Raw genomic sequence first — 16,130 nt, forward strand, 5'->3', positions numbered from 1 at the left:
ATAAAAATTTGCTAAATTAAAATTTAGTGAAATAAGACATTGCTTTTGAGTTGTGGTTGAAAATAATAATTTAAAAAAAACAACTGTACCAGACAAATTAGAGCACTTTGCTGATGAGCAGTGGGGCAAAATCTAAATACCTGTCAACAGGTGCAGAAATCTGATAGAGCCAATCACTGCAATCAAGTGTCTTCTGTAACTGTCAATGGGTTGTTCAACAATATATTAGTTTATGGGTCCCATCATGCTTGTTTGCTTGTTTTTGTTTTATTTTAAAAAATATTTCTGTTGAACCACAATTCAAAATCAATGTTGCGATTTTCATTAAATTTTTATTTATTATTACTTTTGTCAATTTCAGCTTATTTCAGTGACAGCTGTTTTTTTTCCTTCTTTAATGGAAGTCTATGGATAAATTTGAAGACGACTGTAAGTGGTTAAATATCTAAAGGATGTGGAGCCAACTTCTTTGTTTCCAGTTTTGGTAACACCTGTGGCCACTTGGAAAAATATACATGTTGATTTCAGGGTGTTTTATGGCGTTAAAACACCTTTTTGAAGAAAAATGCTGTAAAAGGAGACTCTTTTCGGTGAGACCAAACAGTCCACGTCACCAAACTTCTCTTTATTTGGCATGAGACTGAGATTTAGCGGACCGTAATTGTAAAAATACATTATTCATATACACCTCTAGTAAAAAAAAAAAATAAAAAAAAAACACTATTGAAAAAATATCTAAAAATATACAGTGAAACAATAACAGCAGAATAAAAACACTTTGCAGGGTAGGAGGAAGGGTGGTAAAAGGGGGTATTTTACAAGGTAACTGAGGAATGCTAACACAGAACAGCCATGGTTTCCTCTGCCCTCAGTCCTCTGGTATGGACCAGACATTTGGTACCAATATGTGCCCGGCACTTCAGAAGAGACAGTTCATGCACTTCACGGCTTTGCTGCCGTAGTCGACGCACTCCGGTCCGATGCACTGGCAGCAGGCGTTGTGAAACCAGCGGTACTTGGACCCTCCCATGGACTCGCAGTATAGTTTGCACTGACGAATGGACACGCAGTCGTCAAAGTAGACCACTGTGCACATGTTTTCTGGAATATAAAAGAGGGGGGGAAAAAAAAACAGCAGAGAAAGCCGACGTGAGTCACGGATCCAGTAAACGTGGTTTATAAAAAACGAGTAATTACCTTTAACCCTCGGCGTTCCTACTTTTACTGAAGGGGTGAAATGAATTTGCTGCAGCTGAGTGGAACCATGTGTGTGGGTGAGCTTAATGAGTTAACTGCTCGACTCTGTGGGAACGCCGCGATTACTTTATGGCAAATAGCTGAGAGCCAAAACAGCCGCAAATGAAAATGGCAGCAGAACAACAGGGTTACAGCTCCCTTAACTGGAGATCTTTTTGGCAGCGGCATGACACTCAGAGCGATGAAAACCCAACCCGACCCGAGCTGGTCCCGGTTCAAGACTCGGCTTCAGCTGCGAGTCGGGTCTTATTTTACTACTGCGAGTCTCCTCAGTAAGTGTGCAGGAATGAAAAATGTGACTGGACCTGACGGAAGCAGAGAACTATGTGATAGCAAAGCACGGTTTTATCCTCATGTCGTGTTACTCATTCGGGAACTTTATTTGAGACGTGGAGTCGACACGAGTTCTCAACAGGAGCTTTACAGCAGAGTGAGACCACACATTATTTAACAGAAAGCACGTGTTCTGGATCGACTGTCATCACGGCTGACATTCTGACTTCTCACAGTAGGAACTGGAGAAAGTTCCATTCTATGAAGTGTTGTTCAAGTAAATCTACATGCACAAAAGTAAGCCTACAACAGTTCACCCATCAGTTTTCCATAAGTTTTAGAGTAGTTTAGTTATAGTTTTATCTTTATTATTATTAATGATGATAATAATTAGAATAATAATAATTATTATTATTATTTTATTGATTTATTTTGTACTTTATTTTTGTAATTTATTATTTTGTAATTTATTTATTTATTTTGTAATCTATTTTTTTGTCTTTTTTACTTGGCAAAGGGAGAAGAAAAAAATGTAAAATGTAAATTGTACATATGGAAATTTTGGGTTTTTTTTCTTGCTTGCTTTTATTATTATTATTTATTATTATTTATTTATTTATTTGTGTATTTATGTGTGTATTTATTTATTTATGAATTAATTAATTATTAACTTACTTTTTAAAATATACTTTAAAAAAAAAATTGTATATTCTTATATAATTATTTATTCTGTGTTGCTACTGTGATCAAACAATTCCCCTTGTGGATCCATAAAGAACGTCTAAGTGTAATGCAGCCACTATTTAACCAGCTGAGGCTAAAACATCTGTTGGGATGAAGATCTATTCAGGTGCATCAGAAGAACAGCTTCTCTCCTGCAAAGCTGCAACTAACAATTATTCACTGCTGTCGTGTTGCTCCACAATCTCTCAGTGATACTTGTTTAGTCATTAAAATATCCCCATATCTTAAAAACGCACAGATGTAATATTTAAAATATGTGTTTCTCACAGTCGACAACCCAAAGATGATCAGCTGACAGCAAACATCTGGTACAAAAAGGAGACTAAATATTCTGTGCTTTTACTCACAATCAAACGGTCCTCAGTGACTCAGCTGCCACAAAAACAGTCACATTACAAAAATTCAGGGACTTCTCGGTTGAACTACAGGCAGTTTTTACACAGAGCAGGGATAACACTGCATTTCTAAGTGGTTAAATATCTACAGGATGTGGAGCCAACATTTTTTCCAGTATTGGTAACACCTGTGGGCACTCGAAAAAATATTGGCCATGTTGGTTTCAGGGTGTTTTATGAGGTTATAACTGCATAACACACTTCTTTTTTTTTTTTTTTAGGAAAAACATTGTAAAGTTAGACTCTTTTCTATGGAGTCCACGTCACCAAGGTTTTCTTTATTCAGCATCATGTGTGGTTCTGTCGGCAAATGACCCAGATCTAAGTTTAAACTCACAATGTTTCATGAAAATTACTTTAGTCTACGACAAAAAAAAACTCCATCAAAAAATAAGCATAATCTTTAAATTACATGTTTCTCACAGTCTAGAAGCCAAAGATGATCAGCTGACAGCAAACTAGAACAGAGAACATAAGACGTTTTTCAATTTTGAGAAGCTACAAACACTGAACTCTTAACGGTATGTTTTCTCTACACAAAAAAGACTGAATGACATCCATCCATAAATGCAGGATTCTGAACTTTCCAGCAGTTCTTGAAATGATCACGTGTGATGTGTCGTTCTGTCTTCAAAATTATCCAAATCTCAGCCTAAAATCAGGATATTTCAGCAAAATTACTTCATTCCACATACCTTGGTTTAAAAAAAATCCCCTGAATGAACCATTTCCTTTAACCAGATTCTGTAAAAAACTAAATATTCTGTGCTCAACCATGAAACCGTCACTGACTCAGCAGCCGACAGTCATAACAAAAAAAATAAATCAGGGACTTTTTGGCTCAAGTTGTGTTTACAGAGTATGGAGAGTTCTGTCATCTGTAGGGAAAATACTTGTTAAACCACTTTGTGCTTGTCATCGTAACAGCAAAATGCTTCCAAGCTTTAAGCCATTTTTAGTAAAAGGGGATAGTAATAGTTCTGCTTTCATTTTCTGTAGATTTAAAATGAATGATTCCATTGATCCTTTCAGAACTTGCCGTCCGATTTAAAAAACAGACGTAATCACGTGTTTTTAAAATTCTTCCTCATATGTTCTTAAAGCAGGCTGCAAGGTGGCTCAGTGGTTAGCACCGTTGCCTCGCAGCCAGAAGATCCTCAGTTTGTGTCCTGCTGAGGACACCCGGGATCTTTCTGTTTGCATGTTCTCCCCGTGCAGCGTGGGTTCTCTCCGGGTTCTCCAGCTTCCTCCCACAAGGTCCAAAAACATGTTGAGGTTAATTGGTGATTCTAAATTGTCCGTAGGTGTGAATGTGAGTGTGCTTGGTTGTCTGTCTCTAAGTGTAGCCCTGTGATAGACTGGTGACCTGTCCAGGTGAACCTGCCTTCACCCTGAGTCAGCTGGGATAGACTCCAGCCCCCCATGACCCTAGTGAGGATTAAGCGGTGTATAGATGATGGATGGATGTTCTTAAAGCAGAAATATGCTGAACAGTGGAAGAAGCATTCAGCTAAAGATCACATTGTACCTGTTACAATCAATTAGTTGTTTGGTCTTTAAAGTGTCAGAAAACAGTGAAAAATGTCGATATGATAACAAACGTTTCGTCTCGTCCATGACCCAAAGATACTCAGTTCATCATCACGGAGGAAGAGAGGAACCAGAGAATATTCAGATTTAAGAAGCTGTAATAAGAGAACACAGACTCAACCGATTAAATGATGGTCAAAGTAGTTGTCGGTTAACTTAATAGCTGACAACTAATCCACGAATCCTTGCAGCTCTGATTAGAATCTGCTTATTAATGTTGAAAAATGTCAAAAACAGCTGTTTCCTTGATCAATTATCGAGTCGCTGGATGGAATGAGAAAGTATTTGTGATTGTAAATGACTGATGTGACTCCAGAAGGTGAACGTGTCAGAACGATCTGAGTGTTTAGCATCGCCAAGAGTGAGTTCACTTCTAATTTACATACATTTAGTAAGTTTGATCTGTAAAAATGCTTCATAGATTATGAGAATATGATGGGTTTATGCATAAAATAGACTGTCAAGTGAATACAGTGCAGTAAAAGTACAAGATTTTGCTCACAGATGTGTAACAACGTGGAATATTACTGACTGTATTTAAAGTATTTCAGTGACTAGCTGTACTTATACGTACTTGTACGTATTCCATTTCAAGTCATGAGTCTATTTTGGGGGGAACACAGCTTTATGGATAAATAGAAAAAATGTCAAATCCAGCATTTGCACGTTCACTATGAGGATTAAACCCACTTTAATGTTCCCACCTTCACACGATCAGACAGTCAAATGTGGAAGCACACTTTTCTAGACAACCCGGTGTTACCTTGAGTGTCGTAGCTGGCGTGGATGCTGTTTCCAGGCACCGACACGTTCTGGTGCTGCCCGTCCAGCGACTCCAGGAAGGACACCAGGTTCTCGTGGTGCGACAGCTCCTCGGCGACGGGGAACGACACGACCATCATGTTGATGGGAGCGTCGCCCTCGGTGAGGGCTCGGAACAGCGACGGGATTGGACGGTGCAGCTCCTCCACGGTGCTCTTCGACGTCGCCGGAGAGTCGCTGTAGTTCTTCGGGTTGCACATCCCTGAGTGACAACATTAAAGGGTCACTTCACACAAACGATAGAAAAACTGTTATTTCTTTATCTCTATTAGAAATACTTTGCCGCACAACTACAAACAGATTTCAGTCATTTATATTAAAGAGATTGTTCAAATAAAAACTCAGAGCAGTTTTTGAATAATCCAGAACAACAGTGACACCACAGTGTATCTAGAAAATGACTGACGGTTGAATTATTAAAGGTGTGACACTAGAATTAGGAGCTTTATTGTCATTATAATGCACAGCAAGGCAGAAATACAACATTATGAAGACACTGCCTCATTAAAATGTGTGCATAACCTTGCAAAAGTCTATAAAAGACATTCTGATGAAGGTTATAAGACATTTCCAGACTAATAAATGTGCAAAAGGTCACTACAGGGGAACATTTTTATGAACATGAAAGTCCCCCAGTTGGTGACTCACAATAAGACAACTGATTTTTCATGTGTCATGTTTAATTAGTGCAAATGATATATTATGTGACTAAAAATTTAAATTACTTTCCAGAACAGAAACATAAACATGGACACAGACAGACTCATTATTGCTTCCTCGTCTTGTTTCCTTTATATTCGTGTCAAAGGAGAGGATTTTTTTCTTTATATCGTTCCACAAATGAGAACTACAACAACAGCCAGGGGGGAAAAAAGTCACATTTTGGCACATTTTTAGGACTAAATGTTGATGAAAAACCCTTCAGAATAAAATGAAGTTTATTTTGGATCTATGCAGGTGGAGATTTCTGGTTCATAATAGGAGAAAAAAAGTTTAAACAAACGTCCTTTAATCCTCTAAACTCAAAAAGCATTTTTCGCTTTAATTTCTTTGATTATTTATTTTGTATTATTTGTTTTTTTGCATTCATAAAATCTACATATGATATAGATTTATATATTTTCACACCTGCGCCAAGGTTCAGAAGATTTTTTTTATTTTTTTCACCAAAATCTTCTCAGTGCAAACAGTTGATTTTTAATGTAGAATAAAGTCATTTTGATGAAATATCACAATGTTGAAATTAGATTTGCTTCTTTGTGCTGGTTGAGCAAAACACAGACGAGTAGCTCAAAGACTGTCGGACAGTTTCTGTTTTTCTGGCTCTAGTGGTGCAATTTTGTTGATTTATTTATTTATTTTTAGATCATGTGTCTTTTAAACCTGCTGCCACATTTTGACGCTCAAAGGGTAAAAGACATGAACTAAAAAAAAAAAACATATATTTTTGTTTATTAAAAATACTAATATATATATCTCCTGGAAACTTCCAAAGTCATCAGAAGACTATCATTTTTATAAAACAATTTTTCTGAAGCTTTGTTCAATTTTTAAATATGCAAATGAGCTACTAATCAAAAAATGCTCATTTGCATAAATGTCCAACAGACAAAAGTGTATTTTTTGGATGTTTTCTTCCCATCAGTCTAAAAGTGAACATCTTATGGAAGCAAAATATCCCAGCATCTCTAAACTGACCAGTGCATGAAAAACTATGTCTTTGTCTGTAATGTTTTGCCTTAAATTGAATTTTCAGTGCAGTTAATATTAAAAATCCAGTTCAGTTCACCTTCAAATATTTTTTTTTTAACAAACTAAACACACACCAAGTGGAATTATTTTACTTTCTAAATTGTTTTAAACTGTTCAGCTTTGAAAACACATTCTGAGTATGTCGTCGTCTAAATGTTGTTTCAAAGCCTTCTTTCTGTGTTTCCGGTGAAGCTCACTAAACTTTTCTTTTATCACTGATGTATACCGCGGTGGTCTGTGGTGAAAGATATCTTTAAACCTGAGTGAGTTAAAAACCAAAACTATCTGCACGTTTAAAGTTTCTGTTCTGCTTTTATAACCGACCGTTTAAAGTCACTCTCAGGAGTTTATTTGAAGAACTTAATTTCACCCAAAATACACACATTTAGCAGTTAAACGGTTTTACACATGATTTCGACTCACAGGGGCAGTTCGGCAAAACCGCACTACTGTCAAAACGTCTCAATTAAGGTCTTTTTAACACTTCATTTAATGTCCAAACACAGTAGTAATCACTTGACAAAGTCCCCACATCCTCAGATATGATCTTCCAAACCCTTTAAATGAGTCAAAGTGAATTATAGCTGAGGGCTAAATCATTTAATGGGAAGCCGAGTTTGACAGAGGAATTGTGTTACAAACTGATGCTAAAAGCAGAGCCGGAGCAGCTGGTTTAGATAAAACGTACACATGGGTCCTCCCTCCTCCTGCCTTCACTCCAAAATACAAACTGTCCTCTCGCTGCTCCAACCGCTCGCACATACACACTTCAAAGCAGTCGGCGTTTGGCTCTGATAACATGTTTAGAGTGGAAACTTACTTAAAGTGGACATATAAGGCCAGTGGCAAGGAGAGAAAAAAAAAGAAAACACACAAATGAGGAATATGTACTTATACGAGACATCCTCGGCGTGTTGTAAAAAAAAAAAAAAAAAAAACCTCGTCCAGGAGGAAAACATAACATCTGTGCAGCAGCAGCAGCAGAGTTCAGCGCTCAGTGTCACATTCTTATATTTGTGTTCCACATGAAAGAGCTTTAATAAAGCCTCCTTGTCAGCACGAACAGCAATATCTGTCTGTCAGAGCTGAGCCGAGACTCTACTGGTGTTCAAGGACACGAACAAACAGGAGGGGGGAAGGGACGCAACCTCCTGAGCTGGTGTCTCACTATCATTGATTGATTACTGAGCGGACATGAGAGGAACAACCCCGAGTTAGGACATCTGAGGAAGTTGATTTTCTTGTTGAGAAGTTGATCAAACAACAGCAGAAACAGACGCACAACGGCCACGAGTACATTCCAAACTACGAAAAAGAAATGCCCACAGATGGCAGCGACGAAGGGATGCGAAACAAGAGAAAAGAGATGCAACACAACCACAAACACGCAGTGAGACACAAAGAAAGATAAAAAACTACTGAGGACAAATGCAAAAGTACAATGGAGACGACAAGAGCAACTAACAACTAAAATGAGATGCAGTAAAACCACGGATAAAACCTACAGAGGACCACAAGGACACAAAAACCAACATGCAAAATGACTAAAAGGAAATGTAGCAACCACAAAGAGGGTAAAATATGACTCATAATTAGATGTAAAATGACCTCAAAGAGATATAAACTACTAAAAAGCAACGTGAAATGCCTACAGATGCTAAATGACGACAGCAATGCAGTCACACAAACAATCACAGAGACAAGAAAAGTGACTAAGAGACAAAAAAAAAAAACAACTAAAAACAGATGCGACACAACCACAGAGACAAAACGAGACACCGAGAACTCAAACTGACCGCAGAGAAACACCGAAACATCCACAAGGACACTGAAACCAGAATGAAAAAAGCCTAAAGGAGCTGTAGAAACCACAAAAAGTAAGAAATACGACTCGAAATAAGCTGTAAAATGACCCCAAAGAGACAAAAACTACCCAGAAGACACGTGAAACACCACAAAACTACAATGATATAAAATATGACCACAAACAAGATTTTAAAATTGTAAAATGACCACAAAGAAATACAGAACGACCACAAAAGACACTCATAAAGCCCCAAGATGACTTCAAATGTAGGAAAAATGACCACAAAGGCAACACAAGAAAGACACAAAACAGCAACAAAGATGTGAAACAAACACACAGACAAGCAAAACGACTAAAAAGAAAGCCAGAAAAAGGTCAAATAAAGCCACAGATACAAAATGAGACACAAAGATAGATGTAAAGCAACTAAAGAGGGATGAAAAATGACCACAAAGCGAGACACAACAAACAATGTGACACAAAACAACCACAAGGACACAGAAATCAACAAGCAAAATGACTAAAAGGACATGCAACAACCACAAAGAGCATAAAAAACGACTCAAACAGGATGTAAAAAGACCTTAAAGCGACAAATATAACAGAAATAAAAACAGAAAAACTAAAAAAAAGACAAATACAACCACAAACAAGATATAAAAATGAGTAAAAAATGTAAAATGACTACAAAGGAACACAAAAATTACCACAAATGCTTAAACCACTAAAAACGCACACCCAAAACGACCACAAACGCATAACAACCAGAAAGACACACAACAACTAGATGCAAAGTGATTACAAAGAAATGACGACAGCTACAAAATGACCAGAGAGACACAAAACACACAAAAAAAAAATCACACAAAGAAGTAAAAAGAGGCAAAAATGGCTAAAAAGAAATGCAAAACCAGCACAAAGAAACACAAAAAAGGCTAAAACACAACCACAGACACACAGTGAGACACAATGAACCAACCACAAGGACACACAAATCAACACACAAAACAACTTAAAGGAGATCCAACAACCACAAAGAGCACGACATCCTCAAAACAAGATGTAGGAAGACCACAAAGTTCACGTCAAGTTCAAATCAACCACGTTTAGGACTGCAAAGGCTCCAGACCAAAATGGCTGAAAAGAAATGCAAAACCTACACAAAAACACACACAAACAAGGAAAAATGGAAGCAAAACCTGCACAGAGACAAAAAAAAAAGACTGCATAGAGGTGCAAAACAACCACAAAGAAAACGACAAACTCACAGACACAAAATGACAGAAAATGAGACACTGAGCAAGACACAAACCATAAAAACCACTCATATAGACAAAACAGCTCAAAAGACACAAAAAGAAGTGCGAAACTAGCACAGACACACGAAAAACTAAAAATAGATCCAAAATAAAAAATAAAAAATCACAAAAGAAGGCACAATAAAGGCTAAAATGAGATACAAAACCAGCATAAAGAGGCTAAAAGACAGCGAAACCAACACAAATAGATACAGAAAAGGAATAAAAAGAGAAACAAAGACGAGCAGAAGGACAGAAAATGAGACACTGAGTGAGACACAAAGCAAAATCTTAAACTTCATATAAAGGCAAAACAGCTCTAAAGAGACAAAAAGACTAAAACGAGGCAAAACCAGCACAAAAAGACCCAAGAAAAGCTAAATAAAGAGACACAAAACCAACACAGAGACACAAAAACGACTAGAGATGACCAACCAGCACAAACAGACAAACATATAAGACTAAAACCAACACAAATAGACACAGAAAAGGAATAAAAAGAGAAACAAAGACGAGCAGAACGACAGAAAATGAGACACTGAGTGAGACACAAAGCAAAATCTTAAACTTCATATAAAGGCAAAACAGCTCTAAAGAGACAAAAAGAGGCAAAACCAGTACATAAAGACCCACGAAAAGCTAAACAAAGACAGACAAAACCAACAAGGAGACACAAAAACAACTAGAGATGACAAATATGAGCAACATGACGAAGCCCCAAAACAAAACTGAACAGAAAATGAGACACAAAGCAAAATGTGAAACACAACAAAGCTCCTCCATGGAGGATTAAACCTCCCCACTGTTTCCTAGCTTCATGGACCTGGACCTCTCCAGGACTCACACCTCAGTGAGAGGCTGAAGTCTGACCTCTGGGTCTCGTCCTTCTTCCGGTCTCTCCGTGCTTTGATGTGCACACATGAAGCTGCTGCTGCTGCTGACGATGTTGCTTTAATTTCCTGAGCCGCCCTGCCGGCTCTGCCTCCACGTCTGGCTTCACTCAGGTCACACTCATCTCCTATCAGAGCGCCGGCGCTCCCAACAAGGCGGCGCTTTTTAAAAACCTGCCAGTTTCTCGGCTGCCGAGTGCATCACAGGTTTAATCTCACGTTTCACAGCTTTTCACAGACAGGAAGAGGCGACGGAGACACCGAACACAACGACATGTACGGAGGCAGATTAGTGCCACAATTACATATATGACAGAAACTGTGATGCTCATGACTGGTTTACATATTCAGCTGTACATAGTGGCTTCATTTTACACTATACACACACACACACACACACACACACACACACACACACATATATATATATTTACACATGTGATATGCTTTCTGGTTGTCTATAAGACTGTTTTAGTTCTGTGTTCATAAAGGCATCATCCCTGTCAGACTGCACAGAAGACTTTTCTGAGTTCTCTCTCCTTCTACTCCTGGTTGTTGTGTTTCCTTAGAGGTGCAGGACTTTATGCTGCAGTGAAAAATGAGCCCACATTGAGTAAAAATGAGCGAAAAACACAAACAAATTTCTCGGGATCTCTTCTCTGGTCCGACACATTGACACATCGTTCATGTCTAATACTGCATGTGGTCAAAATGACCATTTAATCCAATCCAGCACAAATGAAACAAACCTGCATCCGTCTTCGCTGACACTAATGTCTTCCACAGATGCTCAGCTCGTGCGTCTTTCACAACCTGCTCGCTGTTCAAACCCATTTGGACAGAAGTGTGGGTTGAACGTTTTCCAAAATCCTGACTAACTTTGTGTCGCTGTCGTTGAACTCACCCACGCAGTCGCAGCACTCCTCCCAGAGGTTCCCCAGACACAACATGCACTCTTTACAGCACGAGCAGTTCCCGTCGGACGGCCGACACTGGCACAGCTCCTGCAGGGAGACACAAGCAAACAGTCAGTACGTCAAACAAAACCGACACACAACAGAGATCATGCGCGACAATCCTCGACGCCTCTGTTGACAAAATACTGTCGGATGAAACCAGTCATTTTCCATTTAGTTTCACAAAACTGCAGTCATTCAGATGGTTAGAAGCAGTAATGTGATGGTTTGGACACATGTAGGATCTGGTGCATGTTTTGGTGTATTTAAACCTGTTCAGGCTCTAGATCAGGGGTGTCAATCTCAAAAACACAGTGGGCCAAAATTTAAAACCTGAACAAAGTCGCGGGCCAACATTGAACAAATGAACCTTTTAATATGGACCAAAACAAATGTTGCTTTAACATTGAATATGGAACAAGCAGCGCTTATTACCATACATTATATATAACTTAATAGTGGAGACATGCAAAATCAAATTATAAATAAAAAAACACATCAATGGCACAGTGACAGTTGTAGTGTGAAGTCGCTATGCCTACTGTCACAGAGGAGAGGGAGTTTCTGGGTCCTGTCCTGATTGACGCGCCAAAACAACAACAGGGCATTATGGGATTTGTAGTATTAGCGGTGACTGCGCTGTACAGTATAATACCAGGGGCAGCTCTAGTAGTCATTTGGTATTGTCTCGCAGGCCAAAAGTGGGCCAAATTTGGCCCACGGGCCAGAGTTTGACACCCCTGCTCTAGAGCATACCATTATGCTTTTCTGACACTAACATTAATTCCTCGTTATTTAGGTTTCCACATGCGTCATTGCTGTGAATGTCAAGATAAACAGAATAGCTGAAAATCAGAGCATGTTTCTGTGTTAAAATCTTATTTTTTATCCTCATATGAGCCCAATATGTAGAAAATTATTGCCACATACCAGACACACTTGATGATAGTAATTAAATATGAAAAAATATCATTATTCCATCACCTATTATTCTATGAACTACAAATAAAGTTTGTAGAGCACACATGAAGATCCACTGGAGTTATTTTGTTTCTGAAGCATCATCAGTTCAAACTCTGCAAATTTCATAAAAATAATTAAACATCATTAAGTGTAAAGTTGGTTAAAATGACATCATGTGTGGTTTTTGGTCTGTTAAAAACATCTACATCTTTTTTCTTTACATTATGTACAAATATGAAATGTTTGTGGTGTATTTATGGTTTCCAACATGAACGTACAGTCGTCCTCAAATGTATTCATACCCTTCAATTAAAGAAAAGGCAAAATTAACAACAGTCACTCAAATAACTAGAAACTGGAAAAAGTAATAATAAATAAAAATTTGCTAAATTACAATTTAGTGAAATAAGACATTGCTGTTGAATTGTGGTTGAAAACAATAATTAAAATAAATAAAAAAAACTGTCCTGGACAATTTAGAGCACTTTGCTGATGAGCAGTGAATCTAAACACCTGTCAACAGGTGCAGACGTCTGATGGAGAGTTACAGAAAACACCTGATTGGCTCAAAGGGTTGTTCAACAAAATATTAGTTTATGGGTCCCATCATGCTTGTTTGCTTGTGTGTGTGTTTGTTTTTCATATATACATTTCTGTTGAACCACAATTCAAAAGCAATGTCATGATTTTCATTAAATTCTTATTTATTATTACTTTTGTCAATTTCAACTTATTTCAATGACTGAAGCTGTTTTTTTCCTTCTTTAATGAGAAGCTATGAACACATTTGAGGACAACTGTGGTTATTATTGATCAAATTAGGCACTTTTTTAACAGAAAAGGTACTTAATACAAGTTAACTGTGATACAAAAACAGACAGAAATCTCCTCCTGTGGAGCTCAATCATTATAAATGTAAGAAAATGAAAATGTGCCATCGTTGTGATGCATTAACACAAAACAATCATTTATCTAATAGAAGAGTTTTAGTGCTAAAATCAGACAGCAGACAGAAGGCGACGTGTGGAGCTGCTGTTCAAACAGGAAACGTACCATTAAAACATCAGCAGAAAGAAACAGCAGGTTCACTTTAAGCACAGTAACTATTACAGACTGAAGGCTGCACGTGGCATCTGTGGCATCTATCGAAGAATGCGAGACGTCCACACGCAGCGATAACTCAGGAAACATACAAAGAAGCTGCTTTTCCGTTCGTGAACGGAGCAGGTCCCGACACGATTAACCTTCCAATCGTTTCTCCGGCATCAGCCTCACGCCGTGACTCAGGAGGCGATGACTCGTCAGTGACACATTTGTAAAAAAGGATAATTGCAGTTTATTACGACTCAGGTTTTACTTCTGTGGGTTTTGAGACATTTTGTCGGTGAGAAAGGATTCGCCTCGGAGTCAGAAATGGGAGGAAACGGCAGCAGCAGCCACATGATCGAACAGGTTGTTAACACGCCGACGGTTCAGCCGGATTATTAACGCAAAGTGAGCTCGAGCACAACGTCTCCCTCGATGCACATTAAAGCTGTGAGGGTCCGAGTCAGAATGTAAGCTGTGATTTACAGGAGAAGGCTGGACTGGAAAAGTTTAGCCATCGTCAGGGTTCATTTCAAACTTCTCTGCTATGTTTACATGTCTCCACTCTTTACAACGGACTAACCTATAAAAACCATTTTCTTCATTAATGAATCAGTTTGAGATTTTTTTATTTAACTGATTCCAGCTTCTTAAAACTGAACATTTCCAGGTTTCTTCCTCCTCTGCGACAGTTAACTCAGTATCTCAGGACGTCATCTTTGGTTTTAGGAAAACACTCGTCGACACATTTAACCATTTTCTGACAAACAACTGATCGATTAATGAGGAAATATTATTGATCAAGGATAGAAATTTGTGTTTTAAGAACCTCAAGAAATTCAAGTTAAGTTTGAAAACTGCAGGTCAAGAACCATCAGCAGATGCTTCAATATTTCACCTCCAAAAAGTACCTTTTACACACTGAAAACCAGATTGTTTTAATGCACAAGAACAGAAATAGTTTGTGTTGATATCTGTTGGCTGTTATTTTTAATTTATCAGATTAAAACTTTACTGGCTTTAAAGTATAGTTCCAGTGAATTTCAACCTTTACATTTCCCATTAATGTGAGTATTGGGTTCATTCATGGATATATTAGGAAAAACTGGATATAAGAAGTCTGAACATTACAAACCCCACAAAATGACTCTTTTATTATCCGAGTTTGATCCATTTGAGCCAATAAAGTTTGGAAAGTTGAAGGAGTTGTAAGAAGTCACCTTGTCAACAAGAGTCTCGTCGTAAGCTGGTATCCATGTCTCCAGGATACGAGGTCAAAAAGTTCTGAGACCTTCAAGAAGTAAAAACCACATCACATTGAAATGTAGCCGTCGGTTCAGGTCAGTTTGACACTGAATCTGATGTTTAGTCTCTGTGCTAGTTAGCGTCCAGGGTGAAACTGTGAAAGTTCACCTACCACTGGTCAGAACAGGACTTCCAGATATCGTGGCAGGAGCCCTGGGAGCAGTGCATCCCTCCGCTGCCATGTGCAGGTTGAATGTTTGACAAAGTTTGCTCTTTTTACACTCCTTTGCACAACTTTTCGTTTCCCCAAATCTCTCCAGCAGAGCAGCAGAGTGCAAAGCCAGCGTGACCCACAGAGGCCCGACAGTCACATTAATGGGAAACATGGCGGCTTGACGGAAACCAGAATTCATCTCTCAAGTCAACTCTTTGGGGATTCAGGTCTCAAAGCAGCCAGACTCAGGTCAAGTCCTCATCTTGGTGACTTATGTCAGCGTCAAGGTTACACTGAAAAAAACAGCTCGTAAAAAATGGAAAAAGAATCTGGCAGGAAGGGAGCCATTCAAAAACTGTAAAACTGTGAAAAATAGTATTTTTAGCTGCTTTAAATAGATTATTATTATTACTATTATAAATAAAATAATAATAATTTTGTGTCACACATTCTAAAATAAATAAAGTATACATTTCTGATGTGGACATAAAGCATTGGCCTGTTGTTTTTTACAGTCAACATGTAAATTAACACATTTCTGTAGTTTTACTAGACATTATCTGTAAAATTAACAAACCTGGAAAATTTGTTAAATAACACTTTTAAACAGTGTTTGCCAATTTTTAGTCTTCAATATACAGAATTTTTATTCTAAATGATGCTTTTCCCACTGATTTAAACACAGCAACAGTCGTGTAAATTCTAGCATCACATTTTGTCAATTAATAAATTACTATTTGTAAAAATACAAATTTTTAAAGTAGACATTATTAACAGATTTTTCTTTTTTACAGTTAATGTTTGAATTAAAAATTCTTAGATTTTACTTATTTTTTTT

General features: G+C 37.9%; 1 protein-coding gene across 1 annotated transcript in view; it reads right to left on the reverse strand.

Moving 5' to 3' along the window:
• Nucleotides 1-584: 584 nt before the first annotated feature.
• Nucleotides 585-16,130, reverse strand: part of twsg1a (twisted gastrulation BMP signaling modulator 1a) — a 25,454-nt gene continuing 9,908 nt past the window's right edge. The window contains exons 3-5 of the mRNA XM_008302522.1: nucleotides 11,733-11,832; nucleotides 5,023-5,283; nucleotides 585-1,101 (exon numbers count right to left, since the gene is read on the reverse strand). Of these exons, the coding sequence (XP_008300744.1) occupies nucleotides 920-1,101; nucleotides 5,023-5,283; nucleotides 11,733-11,832 (543 nt within the window). The 3' untranslated portion in view covers nucleotides 585-919. The remainder of the gene's footprint in view (nucleotides 1,102-5,022; nucleotides 5,284-11,732; nucleotides 11,833-16,130) is intronic.

Source organism: Stegastes partitus, unplaced genomic scaffold (genome assembly GCF_000690725.1).
Source record: "Stegastes partitus isolate 25-593 unplaced genomic scaffold, Stegastes_partitus-1.0.2 Scaffold1827, whole genome shotgun sequence".
In the NCBI taxonomy this organism is placed as follows: Eukaryota; Metazoa; Chordata; class Actinopteri; family Pomacentridae; genus Stegastes; species Stegastes partitus.